The 18,390-nt window shown below is 41.8% G+C and overlaps 1 protein-coding gene across 5 annotated transcripts in view; it reads right to left on the bottom strand.

Moving 5' to 3' along the window:
* PROM1 (prominin 1) overlaps positions 1 to 18,390 on the bottom strand; it is a 121,041-nt gene that overhangs the window by 25,249 nt on the left and 77,402 nt on the right. For all 5 annotated transcript variants that reach the window (XM_081959412.1, XM_081959411.1, XM_081959414.1 and 2 more), the window contains exons 11-16: positions 16,925 to 16,988; positions 12,096 to 12,255; positions 10,702 to 10,854; positions 7,893 to 8,016; positions 4,635 to 4,738; positions 602 to 686 (exon numbers count right to left, since the gene is read on the bottom strand). In XM_081959412.1, coding sequence (XP_081815538.1) covers positions 602 to 686; positions 4,635 to 4,738; positions 7,893 to 8,016; positions 10,702 to 10,854; positions 12,096 to 12,255; positions 16,925 to 16,988 — 690 coding nt within the window. The remainder of the gene's footprint in view (positions 1 to 601; positions 687 to 4,634; positions 4,739 to 7,892; positions 8,017 to 10,701; positions 10,855 to 12,095; positions 12,256 to 16,924; positions 16,989 to 18,390) is intronic.

The raw sequence follows: 18,390 nt of genomic DNA, 5'->3' as shown, positions 1-18,390 counted from the left end.
GATCCAAACAGTATTTTCTGTTCTTGTGCCCCTTCTGTGAAAACTTGCCCTCTTCTTTACTTCTCAGCATTCGGCATGTACTAATTGGCATACGGAAAAAGCATTTTTAATTCAGCATGGCACACTGGCATCATAAAATGCTACAGCAAGAATATGAATGGACACTAATTGCTTCTATATCATTTGAAGTATCTTAGTTCATTTTTATTGTACTATTTTTAATGTTTGGCACTGCCTGGAGAAAGCTGGCATCAGAGGTGCTTTGTAAATATTATAATTCAAATCCTGTAACATTAAATAAAAACACAGAGTTTATCCTGTAAAAGGAAACAGTCTGAAGCAAAATTGAGCTAAAGGAGGACCTCAAACACTTTAAACACAGACAAACTGCCAGGGACAGAATGAATAACAGCACTGAAGGATTCCACAGTGCCACCTTGCAACAATGATAAAAAATCAAATTTGGGCCAGGGATTCAATTACTAAGATGCACAAACAGCTTGCTTCTTGTAAATCATATTTTCTAGCAAAATCAAAATAGAACAAAATGCAAAAGATTGCATAGTAAAATTCTAAGATACTCATAAACTGTTAAACTCACCATGCTGATGTTTAGGATTTTATGGATATCGAAGAGATTTTCCAAGCGGAGTGTGGCATAAATGCCTTTATTTTCCTTGCAATCACTAAAAAGATATATAAAAAAAGGATAAATCAGGAGTTTGTTTCCAATTTTAGATCCTAGTATTTTCCAACAAAAATCTATTTAACTGAATACAGTATCAGCCTGAATTAAATATTTATTTCATTATATTTATTAAGGCTGCCTCCCCCCACCCCAAATAACTGGGAAGCTTATAAAATCCCCAAATTTGCTAACCAAACCCTTCCTACCTTACCTCACAAACACATTGGAAGTTGAGAATTATTTGGACAATTTGTGATGACGCTGCTATTCAAAAGGCAAACATTACACAATTCATCCGAAGTATCTAAAGATTTGGAAATTTCAAATAATCTTTGGAATCTAATTAATAACACAACTATTTTTTCAAGATATTTCAGTATGAGATATTTCTGTGTAACTATAGAACTAGACCTTCTCTCTCAAAAGACTCAAACATCTGATGGGATTCTTGACAATTTTTGGCTTATGAAAAATTGAATGGAAGTAGTAACTAATATTTGAGTCCTTACTTAGCTTCTGCTTCAAAGCAAGAATAATATGACAGTCAACTGTCCAACTAGTGAACCCAAAAGAAGAACCTGTCTCAGGAGTTTGAATTCCCAAAAGTAAAACTTTATTAGATTCATCATTTTGGTACTGAAAAATCAAAACCAGCTCTGGTTTTCCCACGCAAATGCTTGCTTAGTTAAACAATAGCTTTCCTTTCTCCCGACTGCTAAGTGATCACATTGTCCAATGATGAGATGTCCTTTTGTTATGGAACAGTCCATCTCTTTCTCAAGCACCTGCAGTGGTGACCTGGATGGTTGCCAAGCTTGCACAGTCTACACACAATCTCAGCATTCTATTTTCCCCTTCCCTCCCCCAGTTCATTGGCAAGTTGAAAAGCATTAAAGTTTGAAAGTGCAAAGTGGTTCAATCTTGACACGCTGACCCCTGAAAGAAAAGGGCACCTGGAAAATATTAAGCATACATTAACACTGTTATCTAGGTAGACTTAGCCTTCAATAATCTCCTCGGTCATTGAGTGTATTTTGTATGGAACCTGCTTACTAACTTGTCTCTGCTAATATTATGGGCCCCTACCCAGTCAGCATTAGCTGAGGGATATCCTTTCCACTGCACTAAGTATTGTAATATCCCCTTAAAGTACCTTGAGTCCAGTATCTCCTTGATCTCATATATTGCTTCCCCTCCCCTCCCACTACAAAGGGAGGCAGAGGCTCCCCTTTGACTGGCCTTAACTTAGAGTCTCGGAAGGATTTCAAGGAGCTATAGTGGAACACTGAATGGACTCACCTGAGCACCTTCAGTAACCATAATTGCACTGTAATTGGGTTTTTAATTCGAACAACTGGGAACAGACCTATGTACTTGGGACCCAGTTTCTTACAAGGTTGGTTCAGCTTCAGGTATTTAGTAGAAATGTGTACTTTCTCCCTAATGCTGAACTCCTTCTGGAGGGCTCTTTTCCAGTCTACCTGTTTCTTTTGTGACTCCCTGGCTTTATTCAGGATTTTCTGCACATTTCCCCAGGCAGTTTTTAGAGAATCCATTCATTCAGCTAATGTTACTGAGGGAGGAGGTTCCCTTGGAAATTCTGTCATTGGCACAAACTCAACTCCAGTACTTACTTTAAATGAGTTGAACCCAGTACTACCATGCACCGAGTTATTAAAAGCCATTTCTGCAAAAGGAAGGAGCTCTGCCCAGTTTGTTTTCTGGTAGTTTACATAACAACATAGTTATTACTCCACTATTGTGTTAGCTCATTCCGCCAACCCATAGGTACTTGGATGGAGCCCCAAACAAAGTCCCCAAAGTCCCCATTTGCTTTATGAACTCCTGCCAAAACTTTGCTGTAAACTACACCCCACGGTCTGAAAAGAAGCACCTTGGGACTCCATGCAGCCGATAGATGTGCTGCACAAACATCTTGCCCAGACTCCGAGTTGAGGGAAGCTTTGGATATGTGATGAAGCGTGCCTCCGTCGAAAACAGGTCATCCACTATCCAAATCCCAGTACTCCCATTACTCTCAGACAATTCTAGTATAAACTCCATGGCAATTTCTTCCCATGGTCTGCAGGGGTTGGCCACCTGCTGTAGCAACCCAGGATCTTCCCTGGCAATCACTTCATGGACTCACATACTGGGCAGCTGATTACATAGTTTTCTATGTCTTTCTATATCTTGGTCGATCAGAACAGCCTCTTAGCCAAGTGAAGGGTCTTTACAAACCCGAAGTAGTCTGCCAGCTTTGCCGTGGGTTCTTTGTAGAATCTGGGTCCTCTGGCTAGCTGGAACCTATAGTTTGTCTCCCTTCCATGCCAGGTCCTCTCTCATCATCAGCTCATTTTTGTGGTCCTGGAGCCATGCATCTTCTTTCAGGGCTTCCTTTAGCCATTGGGTCAGAGCACTGTCAGCCAGCTGAGAGTGGCTAGTGGCTGTTGCCTCACAGAGTTCTGTGCTGCCAGTTGCCGGAGAGGATAATGGAGTTAACTATTTACTGCCGGGTACTTTTGTATTGGGGAATCCAAGAGAGTACATCAGTGAAGAAATTCTTGCCCCCTGGTAGTTACCAAAGGGTGAAATTGAATCTATTAAAGTACTGAGCCCATCATACTTGTTTAGGGGACAGTTTCCTTGAGGTTTTTAGGGCTTCTAAGTTCTTGTGATCAGGGATCTTTGAAAGGGATCTTACTGCCCTCCAGGAATTGCCTCCAAGTCAGCAATGTTCATCGAACAGCATATGCCTCCTTTTCACATACCATCCAAAGTCTTTTGGTGTCAGTCAATTTCTGAGAAGTGTAGGTGTGAGGTTGCAGCATACCCTTTACATTTCCCTGGAGCAAAACGGCCCCCACTGCCACATTGCTAGCATTGGCTTGTATTACAAATGGTTCCTCTGGATTTGGGTTTTTAAGGGTTGGCTCCCCACAAAAAGCTGCTTGAGCTTTTCAAAAGCCTCTTGGCATTCCATAGTCCAGTTAAGCGGCTGGCTAGGCTTAGGTTTCACCCCTCCTCTGCCCGTTTTTAGTAATTCAGTGATAGGGAGGGCTATTTGTGCGAATGAGGGCATAAATTGGCAGTAGAAGTTGGCAAAGCCCCAGAAACTCTATAATTGCCTTCTGGTCTGGGAGGCTTACCATTCTAGTATGGCTTTCACCTTTCCAGGGTCCATCTCCACTTTCTCACTGGACACACAGAACCCTAGGTAATCCAAACTGGCTTTGTAGAAGTCGCATTTGGAAAGTTTTTAGTGTAGAGCTTGGCTTTCACTTGTCAACTTTTCAAATTTACAAAAACAACCAATTATCTCAGTTGATTGATTCTAGCACTGGAAATTCTTTCCTTCTTAAAACTGCTGTATCTGTGAGAGATCCCTGCGTCATTCCTGCAAAACAGGAAATCCCTGATCACTCCCAGAATTCAGGAAGCATACTTCTGTAATTTTCGTACCAGAGGAAGACTGACATGAGGACATCCTTGCACTCGATTATATTATTAGAAGGTGAGAGCATTGAATTTAAGAAATTCACCATAAACCATACTTCTGGGAGTCCCAAATTGGAAGAGAGTTCATCACCCAAAAGAGCAAAAGTGAGAGAGAAAGACTATATTGAAACTGACAATTTCCCCAGTTTTAGCTGAAGATGAGAAGTCTTCCAGACAGTCTGATAAAAGGGGTAAAGTCAATCATCTATTTGGACGCTTTATTACTATGGAAATGGATAAAAGGAAAGAAGAGTCTCCTCCACCACAACAATCAAGAAGAGGAGGTGGTTCCTGGATGTTCCAATTATGAAGGCAAGAAGCAGATGATGCAGAGAGTGCAGGAGGCAAATTTGGAGATATTTCAATCATTTTCAGATGGTTGAGGATATATATGCAATCTCAGAGAACATTAATTATACAATAGAAGCAGAAAAGAGTGAAAATTTACCTGTAAACTTTTTCAAATGTCAAGTCAATATTTGGGTTTTTCAGAATGATGCCAGATAGATAGTGTTTCCATTGGCGATTGAGCAAGTAGGGTGTGTCCAAAATCTAAAATGCAATTTAAAAAAGATTGACTTATAAATCTAATTTGGCTTCTACAAACAGGTAGTCCTTGACTTACAACCACAATTGGCCCCAAAATTTCTGGTTTTAAGTGAGACATTAGTTAAGTGGGTTTTGTCCCATTTTATGACCTTTCTTGCCACAGTTGTTAAGTGAATCACCACAGTTGATAAGTTAAGTGAATCTGGCTTCCCCACTGACTCTACTTGTGAGAAGGTCGCAAAACGTGATCACATGACCTTGGAACACAACAATGGTCATAAATATGAACCAGTTGCCAAGCATCTGAATTTTGATCACATGATCATGGGAATGCTGCAACAGTCCTAACTCTGAAAAATGGTCATAAGTCACATTTTTTCAGTGCCATTGTAACTTTGAATAGTCAACTAAGCAAACTGTTGTAAGTCAAGGACTACCTCTACTCAGAAATTTCAAGTTTTTTTTTACTATAACTTGTTTTGCAAGTAACAAGAAGCTACATTGTATAATACCCATTTCCTAAACATTATGATGATATTACACAAGGGCAACTTTAGAGTGTTTCAGAGGCCATGTTATTCATTAACCTTTACTGAAGAACAAAATAGGAACTTAGTTTAGATCAAGTGAAGTTATTTAAGCAAAAGTAATAATTTGGAATGACTGAAAAACCAAATGGGGAATCCAGTTCATATCTAATTTCTTCCAGGAAGTTCTTTCAAACTTGTTTCCTCATTTGTAATATATGGCTAATAATATCACCATCTACTTTAGAGGAGTGCTTTAAAGGTGATACAGTGATGACTGTGTTACATCTTCCTCAAGCTATAACTGGGTACTACAATAAATCATGTGTTAGGGCAGGGCAGTGGTGGGCTTCAAAATTGTTTAGAACCTATTCTGTAGGTCTGGCCTGTTTTGTGGGAATAGCTTGGCGGTCATGTGGCCAGGTGGGAGTGGCTTGGCAGTCATGTGACCAGGTGGGAGTGGCTTGGCCGTCATGTGATTGGGTGGGCATGGCCAGCTTGTAAAATGTGGTGAAACTCACTTAACAACGCTCTTGCTTAGCAACCAAAATGTTGGCTCAGAAACTCTGGCATTTGAAGCACGCAAGTCTTAAAGTTACAAGACCCTTTCACCTCTAATCCTTTAGAAAAAAAAACCAGGGATGTTCAAACTTGATGGATTTAAGACTTGTGGACTTCAACTCCCAGAATTCCTCCTTCCCTCGCTCAGCTGCTATTGCCGGGGTGCCGCCAGGACAAGCAAAGTTTTGGGAGGGACCTTCCCTTCCCCTCCAGAGAACCCATGCCAGGAGGGAGGAAGCGGGCTGGTTTGAATGCTGGCAAGCGGGTGGTTTAGTGGCTAGTGAGCGCCTCTTTCACTCGTTCAGGCACATGGAGAAAGAAAGGAGGTGCGTGATAGCTGAGGGCGAAGGAGCTCTCCTTCGTCCTTGGTGGTGGGGGTGCTTTCTCGCATGCCTCCTTTCTTTCTCCGCCTCCCTTCTTCACTCATTCAGGCAGGTGGAGAAAGAAAGGAGGTGTGCGACAGTCGAGGGCGAAGGAGCCTGCCGCCTGCCTCCTTCACTTGTTCGGGCAGTGAAGGTGCTCTCTCGCACACCTTTTTTCTCCACCTACCTCCTTCACTCATTCGGCCAGGTGGAGAAATAAAGGAGGTGTGTGATAGCCAAGGGTGAAGGAGCCTGCCGCCTGCCTCCTTCACTTGTTCGGGCAGGCGGAATCTCCCGGCTACCTCACCGACCTGGGGACACTCCCGGCTGCAGGTGGCATTCTCCTAGTGATCCTTCCTGGCTGCACCCCCAGAGAGGTTACATGGCGGCGGTGCGCGGGGTGCTGACTGACCCAGGACCCACTCGGACACCCAGAGAGGAAGGATCAGCAGGAGAAAGACAACTGCTGCCGGCAACAGGGCACAAAGGAGCAGCCACCCAGGAGCTGCCGTGTCCCGTTGCAGGCGCCTAGAGTAGTCTAGATGTCCTGCCTCCCTGCCGCCTCCAGCCCCAAGCAACCTCCCCACCAACCCATTGACCTCGGAACACTCTGCTGGACGGCCTCTCCTTTGCGTCGTTGCCGGCTACAGCCGCCTCCGGACTGGTGCTGTGCCCCCAGAGCAGTCACATGGCAGAGGCACATGGGCTGCTGACCATCCCAGGGCCCTCCCAGTTGCTTCTGGAGGGGGCAGGCAGACGGGCAGCATTCCCCCCCCACCTCCCCGGCCATCTGCAGCCTCAGAGCCTCAGCTGGGCGAGCAAAGGAAGTGGGTGGGCGGGGCAAGCATGGTGTGGACAGACGAGGGGAGCAAGCAGCGACCAGGCAGATAGGGGAAGCAAGTGGGTGGGGGGGCAGGCCAGTGGGGGGAGCATTCCCGTACGGGGCCTCCAGAAGATCAGGTATGGGAAGGCACGCTAAATTTCCCCAACCGGTACACCCATACCAGTGTGTACCAGCTAAAACTCACCCTTGGGGCACGGGTCCCCAACCCCGGTTCATGGACCGGTCCCAGGTGGCAGCATGCCAGCAACCGGGCTATGCAAACAAGTAAAACCCATCTGTGGGATGTAGACAGCACATGTAACCATGCCCGCTCTGGTCTGCGGAAAAACCGCTCTCCACAGAACTGGTCCCTAATACCTAAATGGTTGGGGGGCCGCTGTGTTAGGTATGCTGCCATTTCCTACTTGCTGGTTTGTGGGCAGGCATAGCTAACAATCCATGGAAGTTTCCAGCTATGGCTTGGTTATAATTCTGAATCAAGAACCTGGGTTCATTCCACTCACAGAAAAAGCCAAGGAAAGAAACAAAATGAGATCGTTAATGATCCAGAAGTGACCTGTCATTTTCTAGCTATGCATTTCATGGAAGAAACCAGAGATTGAACACTAGCTCATCTACAACAAAATTAAATTATGGCTTTATATGTTGGCCATATACTGCATGTTGTCAGGGTTCCAAGTAACCCCCAACTAAGTAAGACTCTGAGGCAGGCATTTCCTCAAAGTTCCATTTTATTAGAGATGTCATATTGCCACATCTGACAGCATATTTTATGAAGTATTTTGAATGTCTTACAAGTGCATGGCAAACGTTAGAATGATCAGAAAAGATATGGAAATTCATGATTATCTAGAGTGCCCTACTTGGAATAAAGTCTTGTCATCAAATGATTCACATATCAACTTCTCCATGTTTCCACCGGCAATGAAAGTGACCACCACTGTCAGCATCAGAACCCAGGAGAAGAGGAAGCTGAAAGTAACTCCACTGGTGGAAGGAGGGGGGAGGAGAGAGAGAGAGATAAGAAAAAGCATTTTAAGAATACATCCTCTTGTAAGTATTTTAACAGTCAATTTAGACTAAGGAAAACAATTTAAGAACATCTATTAATTCAGAAGTATGCAATGATTTTCCAGATCAAAAATAAGTCTGTGGGTACAGGAGAGGGAACAATGTAGAATCTTCTCTGTTGAAATAGCTTTGCTTGAGAATCTGTGAAAACGGGAGCAGGACAGAATACAAAACTTTGAAAATACAAGAATTTTGGGTCTTGTGTGAAAAGGTGTAGCATTTCTTCCACAATTCTATTAAAACACTACTATATTCTGAGAGAGCATTCAAAGGGCATTTCTCTTTGTTTCTACCAGAACTTCAGGCAGATTTTGAAAGGCTTGTTTTTTTAGGGAATTATACAATACAATACAATAGCAGAGTTGGAAGGGACCTTGGAGGTCTTCTAGTCCAACCCCCTGCCTAGGCAGGAAACCCTATACCGTTCCAGACAAATGGCTATCCAACATCTTCTTAAAGACTTCCAGTGTTGGGGCATTCACAACTTCTGGAGGCAAGCTGTTCCACTGATTAATTGTTCTAACTGTCAGGAAGTTTCTCCTCAGTTCTAAGTTGCTTCTCTCCTTGGTTAGTTTCCACCCATTGCTTCTTGTTCTGTCCTCAGGTGCCTTGGAGAATAGCTTGAATTGTAAGTCTGTAGTATAATTTTTGCAATTGAAGAAGTATTTTTAATTGTTTACAATTCCCAAGATGATTTTAAAGAAGTTACTATTTAGAAAAGGCATTTTCATCAAAATAGTGTTAATCTTACATATAAAAATAAGATGGATTCCTCCTTTTCAGAGAATCCACTAAAATATTTAACTCCATTTAATGAGGTGCTGCTTCTGCTTTTGCATATCATTAAGATCTCTTCATGGATGAGTCATTGGAATGGTTATCAACTTAAAGCCACCAGCATAATTGTTTAAGTCTGGAATATGACATCTCTTGTGTGTTTATGATTGCTTTAGGCTGTAGGTAGGGCCAGGCACCACCACTGTACCTGATTTAATGTACATATATTTCAGTGACATGCGGTGATGTTTATGACTGGTGAGGCACTGACACAGTGCTGGGTTTCAAATATTTTTAGACTTGTGGACTTCAACTCCCAGAATTCCACAGCCAGGCATGCTCAGTTCCAATTTAAAGCGACAGCATTTGTTTTTCTCCTTTGCTCCTTCTTTCTTTTTCTTTTTCTTCTCCTTCCCCTCCTTCCTCCCTCTCTCCTTTCCTCCCCCTCTCTCAAACACACACAAACACACACACACACACACACACACACACAGAAGTTGGATTGGACTATCTCTCCTACCCCTTCCCTCTCTCACTCACTCTCAAACAAACCCCCCCCACACACAAAAGTTGGATTGGATATCTTTTCCAGTGGCTTGAAAGCAGCTCCTCTGCCATCCCCCCCATTCCCCTGCTGCCTTTCCCAAACACCTCCACCATTGCAAATGCAGCCTGCTGTCTGGGTGGGAAATGCCTGGAACACAATAAAGCCCACCCACCACCTCCTGCTGGCAGGCTGGGGTGAGAGGAGAGGCAGAGAAGCCGGAGGGGAGCCGATCCGAGCCTTCCAAAAGAAAGAGGCTGGGGGGAAGTGTGTGTACTACAGCATGGCTCTTTGCCTGGCTTCCTGCCTCCTCCTGTGGTCTCCTTAGTGCTCGCTTGTGCTCTCCCTCCCCAAGTGTAGTTTGATTGCAGGCGGAGCCACGTTGCCTTTTCAAAGTTGTAATCAGTGAAGCTGGGCTACATTTTTATATAGTTTTATCCAGCTGTGTGTGTGAGAGAGAGAAATGAATGGGGGCCTGGGGAGGAAGTCACTACACTTGGGGAGGGAGAGCACCAGTGAGGAAACCACAGGAGGAGGCAGGAAGCCAGGCAAAGAGCCATGCTGTAGCACACACACTGGCCCCACAACGTGGCTCTGCCTGCAATCAAACTACTCTTGGGGAGGGAGAGCACAAGCGAGCCAGGGTCCTTCCCTCCAGCCTTTGCCCAAAGCCCTGCACAGCACCAGGAGGATGAAGTTTGAATTCCTCCCCCTCCCTCCAACCCACACATACCTTTTCCAGCTTTTTTTTAACAGTTAAGCAGAGTCATCCACGGTGAGGCAGTAACTAGCTCAGCTTTTTCCTTTTACTTTTTTTTTTCATGATGAGAGTGGTGAGGCTGTGCCTCACTTGTCTCACTTGACTGCACGTCACTGATATATTTAGTTTAATTAAAGTTAGTTAAATACAGTTAACATAAGAACTAGAGAATCAGTGATTAAGGCATCAGGCATCAGCAAGACCTTCCATTCTAGTCCTACCTTAGGCACAAAGCCAGCTGGATTACTGGGGCCAATTCTTCTCTTTCACCTCTAGGAAAGAGGCAATGGCAAACCACTTCCAAAAGACCTTGCCTAGAAAAGTGCAAGGACTAGTCCAGGTGGTTGCATATATACATATAGAAAGTGAGTGTAACTCCAAAGTTCTAAAATGCAAATCTCAGTAAAACCCAAGACAAAATTTTCTTCTTTCTTCTCATCTTCTTTTTTGCATTTTATTTTCCAAGTATATTTCTTCAATGCAATTCTCTTAACCTGGGGAAAAGATTAAAAGTACTCACGCCATCAGGAAATTTCCTCCAGTATTTGAGACACAGCCTCTGGTTGTTGGTGTTGCATTTTTGTCATAGCCACACATACCACATAATAATCCCAGGTAGAAAAAGACCAGGATCAAGATCACCATGCAGCATAGGATTAAGCAGCCCAGCCACCTAAACAGAGTAACAAAAAGATGATTCCAAGATCAGTCAAGAGCCAACCCCATTTCCCTTAAGTTTCCTATTCTCATTCAAGAGTATTAGAATTAGACTTAAAGTTTTCTTGCATTTTAGAACCTTTTTAATGAAAGCAGTGAAGATGAAAGAAGACACTGTGAAATTAAATGGCTAAGGGAATATATTCAATTTGAGAAGCCTGGACAAAGATAAAAGTGCAAGTTTAGCTTAGCTTGGATGTTGAGGATCTCTCCGTTGCAAAAGGGTACCTTGGAAGATTATACCTGGTTCTACTTAATCCAAATTTGTATTATTTGCTGCTAATAAAACATTAATAGCAGTTGTATGGATATTCTGTGCTGCCAATAAACTCTTCTTTGCATATTAATGGCCACAAACACTATTAGTGGTGCTGTGCAACTGAAGATTTAAAAATAGATTATAGGTTTTCAGAGTTTTAAAGGAAATTTTAGAGCCAACATTTTATTTAAAGTTTTTGTCAAGGCTGGAACTATCCAAACAGGAAATACTGAATTGTTTATACAACAAACAAGCTTTTAAAAATATGTGTCTATAGCTGTCTATTTGATATATCAACTCATTTTTCCTTGTCCCAATAAGTATCAGTTTTCATGATAAGTGAAAGCTTATCATGGGGCAGGAGAAGGAATAAAAACATCTCCCTTTTGAAAACCTGAACATGTGTTTCTCCTGCACCTCCAGCATTGGCTGCTCACCAAGACCTCTCTGGTGTAATAATTTTTCACTTCTTGGATCCTGATCTTTGTTCTCTTGCCTTTCCCGCCCCCCCCTGAAAACATAACTAAGATTTTCTGGATGGAATTATTAATTAGTCTTCTCTCTAGACACAAGAAGCCTATTTCAGAATTAGATTCCAAATGTCTAATTTCCAGTGCTTCCAATTTCTGGGGCAGAACAAGGCAGCTGAAGTTTTATGCAATTTATACTAATTTAAATGTACCTGAAGTATAAAATAGACCTAAAATGTTTTGGCTTTGAATACTGCTACCCTGCATGTTTTTCTACCGATCGTTGTATATTTGCATTGTGCTCCCAGCTATGCTTCTCCAGTTTAGCAAGATATGTCTAACCACTTTCATTATGTAATAGGCATACTCTTTGTTTCAGCTGGAAGTAACAGTTTGATTGGTATTGATCTTCAGTAATACTTAGAGAATAGCCTCTGCATTCTTTCATCAAAATAATTATGCACATACCTGTAGAAATCATATTGCTCCACTAATGGAAAATAATTTTCAACATACGCTTCACTCTGAGTGAGATATATTGTGAAATCTGTTAGAACCTTCTGAATGGGAAGCTTTTTAGTAAAGGCTGTGATGTTTGAACCGACATTTTCCAGGATATTTTTTATATCTGAAAAGAATGAATGCATGTTAAGGATTTCAATTACACTTGCCAGAAAATGACTTGCCACAAATAAAAGGGATTTATTGGACTCCACCTCCAAAAGCAAGACCTTAATGTTGCAAACTCACATGCGGATGCAATGCTTAGGTTTGTGCAATCTTTCATTGGTCATTCCAATGAAACCACAGCCTTATTCTTACCAAGGAGACAAGTCTGTGTCTGCTCCCATGACCAAAAGCCTACCTAATAAAATATGACAGCATTTAATCATGTAAAATCTCACCTGCAACCTAAATGCAATTCTACTACTTTAAAGATGGGACATGTTACAGTGATTTGGCTAAAACATTTGAATCTGATTCATTCTTCTCATTCATTACCTTTTGTAATAAATCAAGGCCTTCTGCTCACAGAATGATTTCTTGATTTCTTACTGCTTGGTATTATTATTTTACTTGATATTATTCAGAACAGGTAGAAGCCAGGAGCATTTTCAAGTGAAAGGGGCCTCCAGCACTTGTCCTCCTGATGCTCTGGCCTCAACTCTTATCTACTCATGTTTACTTTTTTTCAGTCTAATTGGAGCCCAGAGTAATTAAGAACTCTTTTGAAATTTGAGGAAGAAAATAATACAAGAGGGAGGACCTGGAAGCAAGAAAAGGATGAAATGACCCTGGGAAGCAGGAAGACTGGCAACTGGGAAATGAAGCATCTGAGCCATGGAGAACAATGGGATGAGACGAAGAAGTCTCATACCAATCAAGCATTTGCACCAGGAAGAAAAACAACAGAGAAGTTCTCTAAGTCACTGCACAAGGCAACAGCGGTTATTTTACTTGCTTTTAAATGTCAAAAACACTTGTGCAAGAAACATTCTGGTATGTTACCTATATGTTGGTAATAGAGCCTACTTATGGAGATATGGACCTGAAAAGAATATGCAGCTGTACTAAATCTTTATAATAGGAAGGGCCATAACTGTCAATATGTATTAAAAATGTAAAATTTTAAACCCCAACAGTTTCTAGTATCTGCTAAAAGCAATGTATTAAGTCTCCCTGTGAAATTGAATGCCCCTTAAAATCTTTTATCTTTTGCCATCAAGAAAATCTACCAGGAATTATGAGAAAGAAATGAACTGGGAGTTTTAGGGATGAAACTAGATGTATTTAAGTGGAAATAGGTGACTAGCATCTTCATCTGCATGGCAAGCAATACCTGACTTGCATATCAATATTAATTAGGTTGCAGATATAACATCTGATTTCCCCCTTAGTGGCAGGCTAAATATACACTGTTTACCTTTAATTAAAAATAATTGGCATATGAGCATTACCTATGACTGGCATTTTTAAACTTTGCTATGAGAAGAAACACATTTTTTTTCACTAGGCAACAGTGGCATGCAATTTCCACAAAGCAATGAGGCTTCTGTTTAATGAATATTAAAGTATATAATATAACCAAGTAATTGCTCTGCTTTTAATATCTCCCTGGTTGAAAAAGACATTCTGGCAATAATTGCACTTTTTTTTTTTGACAAAGCATGCATATGTTTACGTATACATTATTTCCATGCTCTTTCAAAACTTACGAGGTACAGCTGCTTAGTATGGCAGAACGGATCCATATGCAAGAATGAAAATAGAAGAGGTTGTTAATAAACACTTTCTTTGGTTTTCTTTATAGCATGCAAGGACTTAGCTCATGAAAAAAAGTGATAAACTACTAAAATTGTGTCTGGAGTGATCAACCAGAAGTTCACATGCCAAATCTAGACCTAAAAACTAATTTAGACCTTGTTCTTGAAGGATTTCAAATGTTAATTTGGGAATAAATATAAAAAGTTGATATGAAAAGGAAATTTACTGGAAAGGAAATTAATTCATATAGGAAGTGCAAAGCAATATTCAACCTTTTCTTGAATTGAGAACGGATAATAAAGAGAATCCATGATAATAAAGAGAACGGATAATAAAGAGAATCCATGATCAACCTTTCTACATAGATTCCATACCACAGCTTTGTACATTATTTTTACCTTTTACAGCAAAGCATGGAGATGAGAAGAACATCTCAGTATCTTCATGTGCTTTATTCAAACCTTTCCCTACATCAGCCTTGCTCCTCAAAACGGACCACATTCTTTCCTTGGTCTTTCTCCGTTAGATTCTCATGTACCCCCAACAACTACTTATGGTAAGTCAATACCACTCTTTAACAATATTGTTATTAGAGTTCTGCATGGATAATTTACTGACTTGGCTTTGTTTTGGGGAATAATTGTAAATAGGCCGGCACTAATAAACCACACACATCAAGCAGGGAGATCAATAGAAAAATCAGCTAAGAAATCTTGTGATTCACCATGCCCCAATCACTGTTTGGTTGTTGCCTCTTCAGCAACTTCCATCTTAAGAGCACATGAGAGCACTTTATTCCTGAGCAGACATTACAACTGTTCTTTTCAAAAGGAAATCTTCAGGCCATGGTATAAGCAACTCACATCCTAAATCAGGAATCACGTTTACAGAGCTACCGTGTTTCCCTGAAAATAAGACAGGGTCTTATTTTCTTTTGACTCCCGAAATAAGCGCTTGGCCTTATTTTGGGGGAGGTCTTATTGAGGTGCAGTAGGCGGCGAGCATGGTTACTTCATGGCTTCTGCTGTGTTGCAATATTTTCAGGGAGGGCTTATGTTCAGGGGGGGCTTATTTTAGTGCATGCGCTCAAAAGCCCAATTTGGCTTATTATCCAGCGAGGTCTTATTTTGGGGGGGAACAGAGTAAATTGTTACTATTCTCCTTTCAAACTCCCCTATTCTCTATTTATTGTTTCCCTCAATAGCTTTTTCCCACAGCTTTGCTATGATTTTATGTGTCACTTAATGAACAAAAACACTCCAATCCTAAATAGCCAAGATTATGTTGAAGCAACCCTAGATCAGTGATGGTGAACCTTTTTCCCCTCAGGTGCCAAAAGCGCACACCCATAATGTAATGTCCCGCCTGCACTGTGCCCCCTGCGAATGCATGCGTGACACCCCCCCCACCGCTGCCCTGCACATGCACACACGGCTTTTTTTGGAGCCTGGGGAGGGCAAAAATGGCCTCCCTCCCCCCCGAGGCCCTCCAGAGTAGGGTTGCCAGGTCTGCTTCCAAAAAATAGCGGACAAGCGGGGGGGGGGATTAAGTAGTAATTTTTTTAAAAAATTACAATTAAATTATATATATTATATATTAAATTATATACCTCAAATGATGATATGTTATTGAGTGTTCCAAAACATACCTATCCAACTAAGAAAAAAGTATAATATAAATATAATAGGTAGATGCGAGTTAAGAAAAATAGTATGTAAATAATTTTATATACTTTTATTAAATGTCTTGTGAAACAATTGAGTATGATTAATAATTTTTTCGGAGAATCGAGTTGAATGGATATTCGATCTTTGTCTCATTCTAACTTATGAAAAAAAAAGACAAAACGCGATTCTCCTATCCTTATTCTCTTAGACTGTACAGCTTTAGATTACGTACCATTTCATCATAAAGCTTTTGAATAAAAAAAACGTCCACTATTTTGTGAAAAAAAATAGTGAACATAATGTGAAAAAAGCGGACTGTCCGCTCAAATAGTGGACACCTGGCAACACTACTCCAGAGGCTGGAAATGGCCCATTTCCTGACTTCCAATGGACCCGTTTTGCACCTCCCCAGGCTCCGGAAGCTTTCTTGGAGCCTGAGGAGAGTGAAAACGGCCTCCCCCCCACACCCCGGAGGCCCTCCAGAGGCCGGAAATGGCCCATTTCCTGACTTTCAGTGGGCCTAGTAGGTCTATTTTTCACCCTCCCCAAGTTCCAGGGGCTTTCCTGGAGCCTGGGGAGGGTGAAAATGGTCCCCCCACCCTCCAGAGGCCCTCTGGAGGCTGAAAATGCCCTCCCAGAGCCTCTGTGCGAGCCCTGTATTTATCTGGTATTGTGTGAAGACTCCTGGGAAGGGAAGAGCAGAGTGGGCGGGCCAGCCGAAAATCAGCTGGCCCAGTGCACGCATGTGCACCAGAGCCGATACTCTGATATGGCTCGCGTGCCACCTGTGGCATGCGTGCCATAAGTTTGCCATCATGGCCCTCGATGCTTACGATTGCAAAATGCAGAACAATTTAGAATCACCAAACTTTGATATATTTAGTGTTATTGATGGAAGAGAATATTTGTAGATCGGGGTTGAACTACGGGATCCTTGCTGCTCTCTGAGCTTGGTTGCTTTCCTGTAGAACAGGGGTGTCCAAACTTGGGAACTTTAAGACTTGTGGACTTCAACTCCCAAAATTCCCCAGCCAGCCATGCTGGCTGGGGAATTCTGGGAGTTGAGTCCACAAGTCTTAAAGTTCCCAAGTTTGGACACCCCTGCTGTAGAAGTTTCATTACTAAACTAGGCAATGTCATCAGTGCTGAAGATGTTAGCTTTGGTGATGAAATATCTGCCAGAATTTAGCCAAGCTCAGAGAGAACCAAGGACCCCTCAGTATATCTAGCGGCTATTTAGTAATATGTCTATATTTTAATTCTTTCTTCTCATTATTCTATAGGAAGTTTCCCATTTTCCATTCAGTGCCGTATTACAATCACAAACTTTTGCAGTCAACAAATTAATCCCTTAATCTTCCTTACCTGATAAAATATTCTTTGTTTGATCCTGTACCAGTTCAGGAGTATCATTAAATGCTGCATAACCCTGGAATAAACACATCCATCAATATCTCAATTGCAAAACATAGCATTGATTTCTGTATTTAAGAAGAAGCGGACTAATCCTTGTTAATGTAACTCTGTACATAATCGCTCCATTTGAATTTTAGAAACTGAAATAAACTGCAAACACAATAAGGACACATTCTTACTCCGGAATCCACCTAAATTCAAACATTCTGACCACTGTGTGAGCTCACTGAAGGTTCTACTTATAAATACAATACAATAGCAGAGTTGGAAGGGACCTTGGAGGTCTTCTAGTCCAACCCCCTGCCTAGGCAGAAAACCCTATAGCGTTTCAGACAAATGGCTATCCAACATCTTCTTAAATCCAAACAAACAAACAGACAAACAAACAAACAAACAAAGACTTCCAGTGTTGGGGCATTCACAACTTCTGGAGCAAGCTGTTCCACTGATTAATTGTTCTGTCAGGAAGTTTCTCCTCAGTTCTAAGTTGCTTCTCTCCTTGATTAGTTTCCACCCATTGCTTCTTGTTCTACCCTCAGGTGCCTTGGAGAATAGTTTGACTCCCTCTTCTCTGTGGCAACCCCTGAGATATTGGAACACTGCTATCATGTCTCCCCTAGTCCTTCTTTCTATTAAACTAGACATACCCAATTCCTGCAACCGTTCTTCATATGTTTTAGTCTCCAGTCCCCTAATCATCTTTGTTGCTCTTCTCTGCACTCTTTCTAGAGTCTCCACATCTTTTCCACATCGTGGCGACCAAAACTGAATGCAGTATTCCAAGTGTGGCCTTATCAAAGCATTATAAAGTGGTATTAACACTTCATGTGATCTTGATTCTGTCCCTGTTGATGCAGCCTAGAACTGTGTTGGCTTTTTTGGCAGCTGCTGCACACTGCTGGCTCATATTTAAATGGTTGACCACTAGGACTCCAAGATCCCTTTCACAGTTACTACTGTTGAGCAAGGTACCACCTATACTGTACCTGTGCATTCCATTTTTGTTGCCTAAATGTAGAACCTTACTCTTTTCACCATTGAATTTCATTTTATTAGATAGTGCCCAATGTTCAAGTTTGTCAAGATCTTTCTGTATCTTAAGCCTATCTTCTGGAGTGTTGGCTATTCCTGCCAGCTTGGTGTCATCTGCAAATTAGATGAGTTCCCCATTTATTCCCTCATCCAAATCATTGATGAAGATGTTGAAGAGTACTGGGCCCAAAACAGAGCCTTGGGGTACTCCACTGCATACCTCCCTCCATGTAGATGCAGTTCCATTGAGGACTACACATTGAGTGTGGTTGATCAGCCAGTTACGAATCCATCTGGTGGTGATGCTGTCCAACCCACATTCTTCTACTTTATCTAGTAGTAGGTTATGGTCTACCTTATCAAATGCCTTACTGAAGTCCAAG

The sequence above is a fragment of the Natrix helvetica genome, assembly GCF_964273705.1.
Source record: "Natrix helvetica genome assembly, chromosome: 7".
NCBI lineage: Eukaryota > Metazoa > Chordata > Lepidosauria > Squamata > Natricidae > Natrix > Natrix helvetica.
Note: the sequence above shows the minus strand (reverse complement) of the source record. Positions and strands in the feature narration are given on the sequence as shown.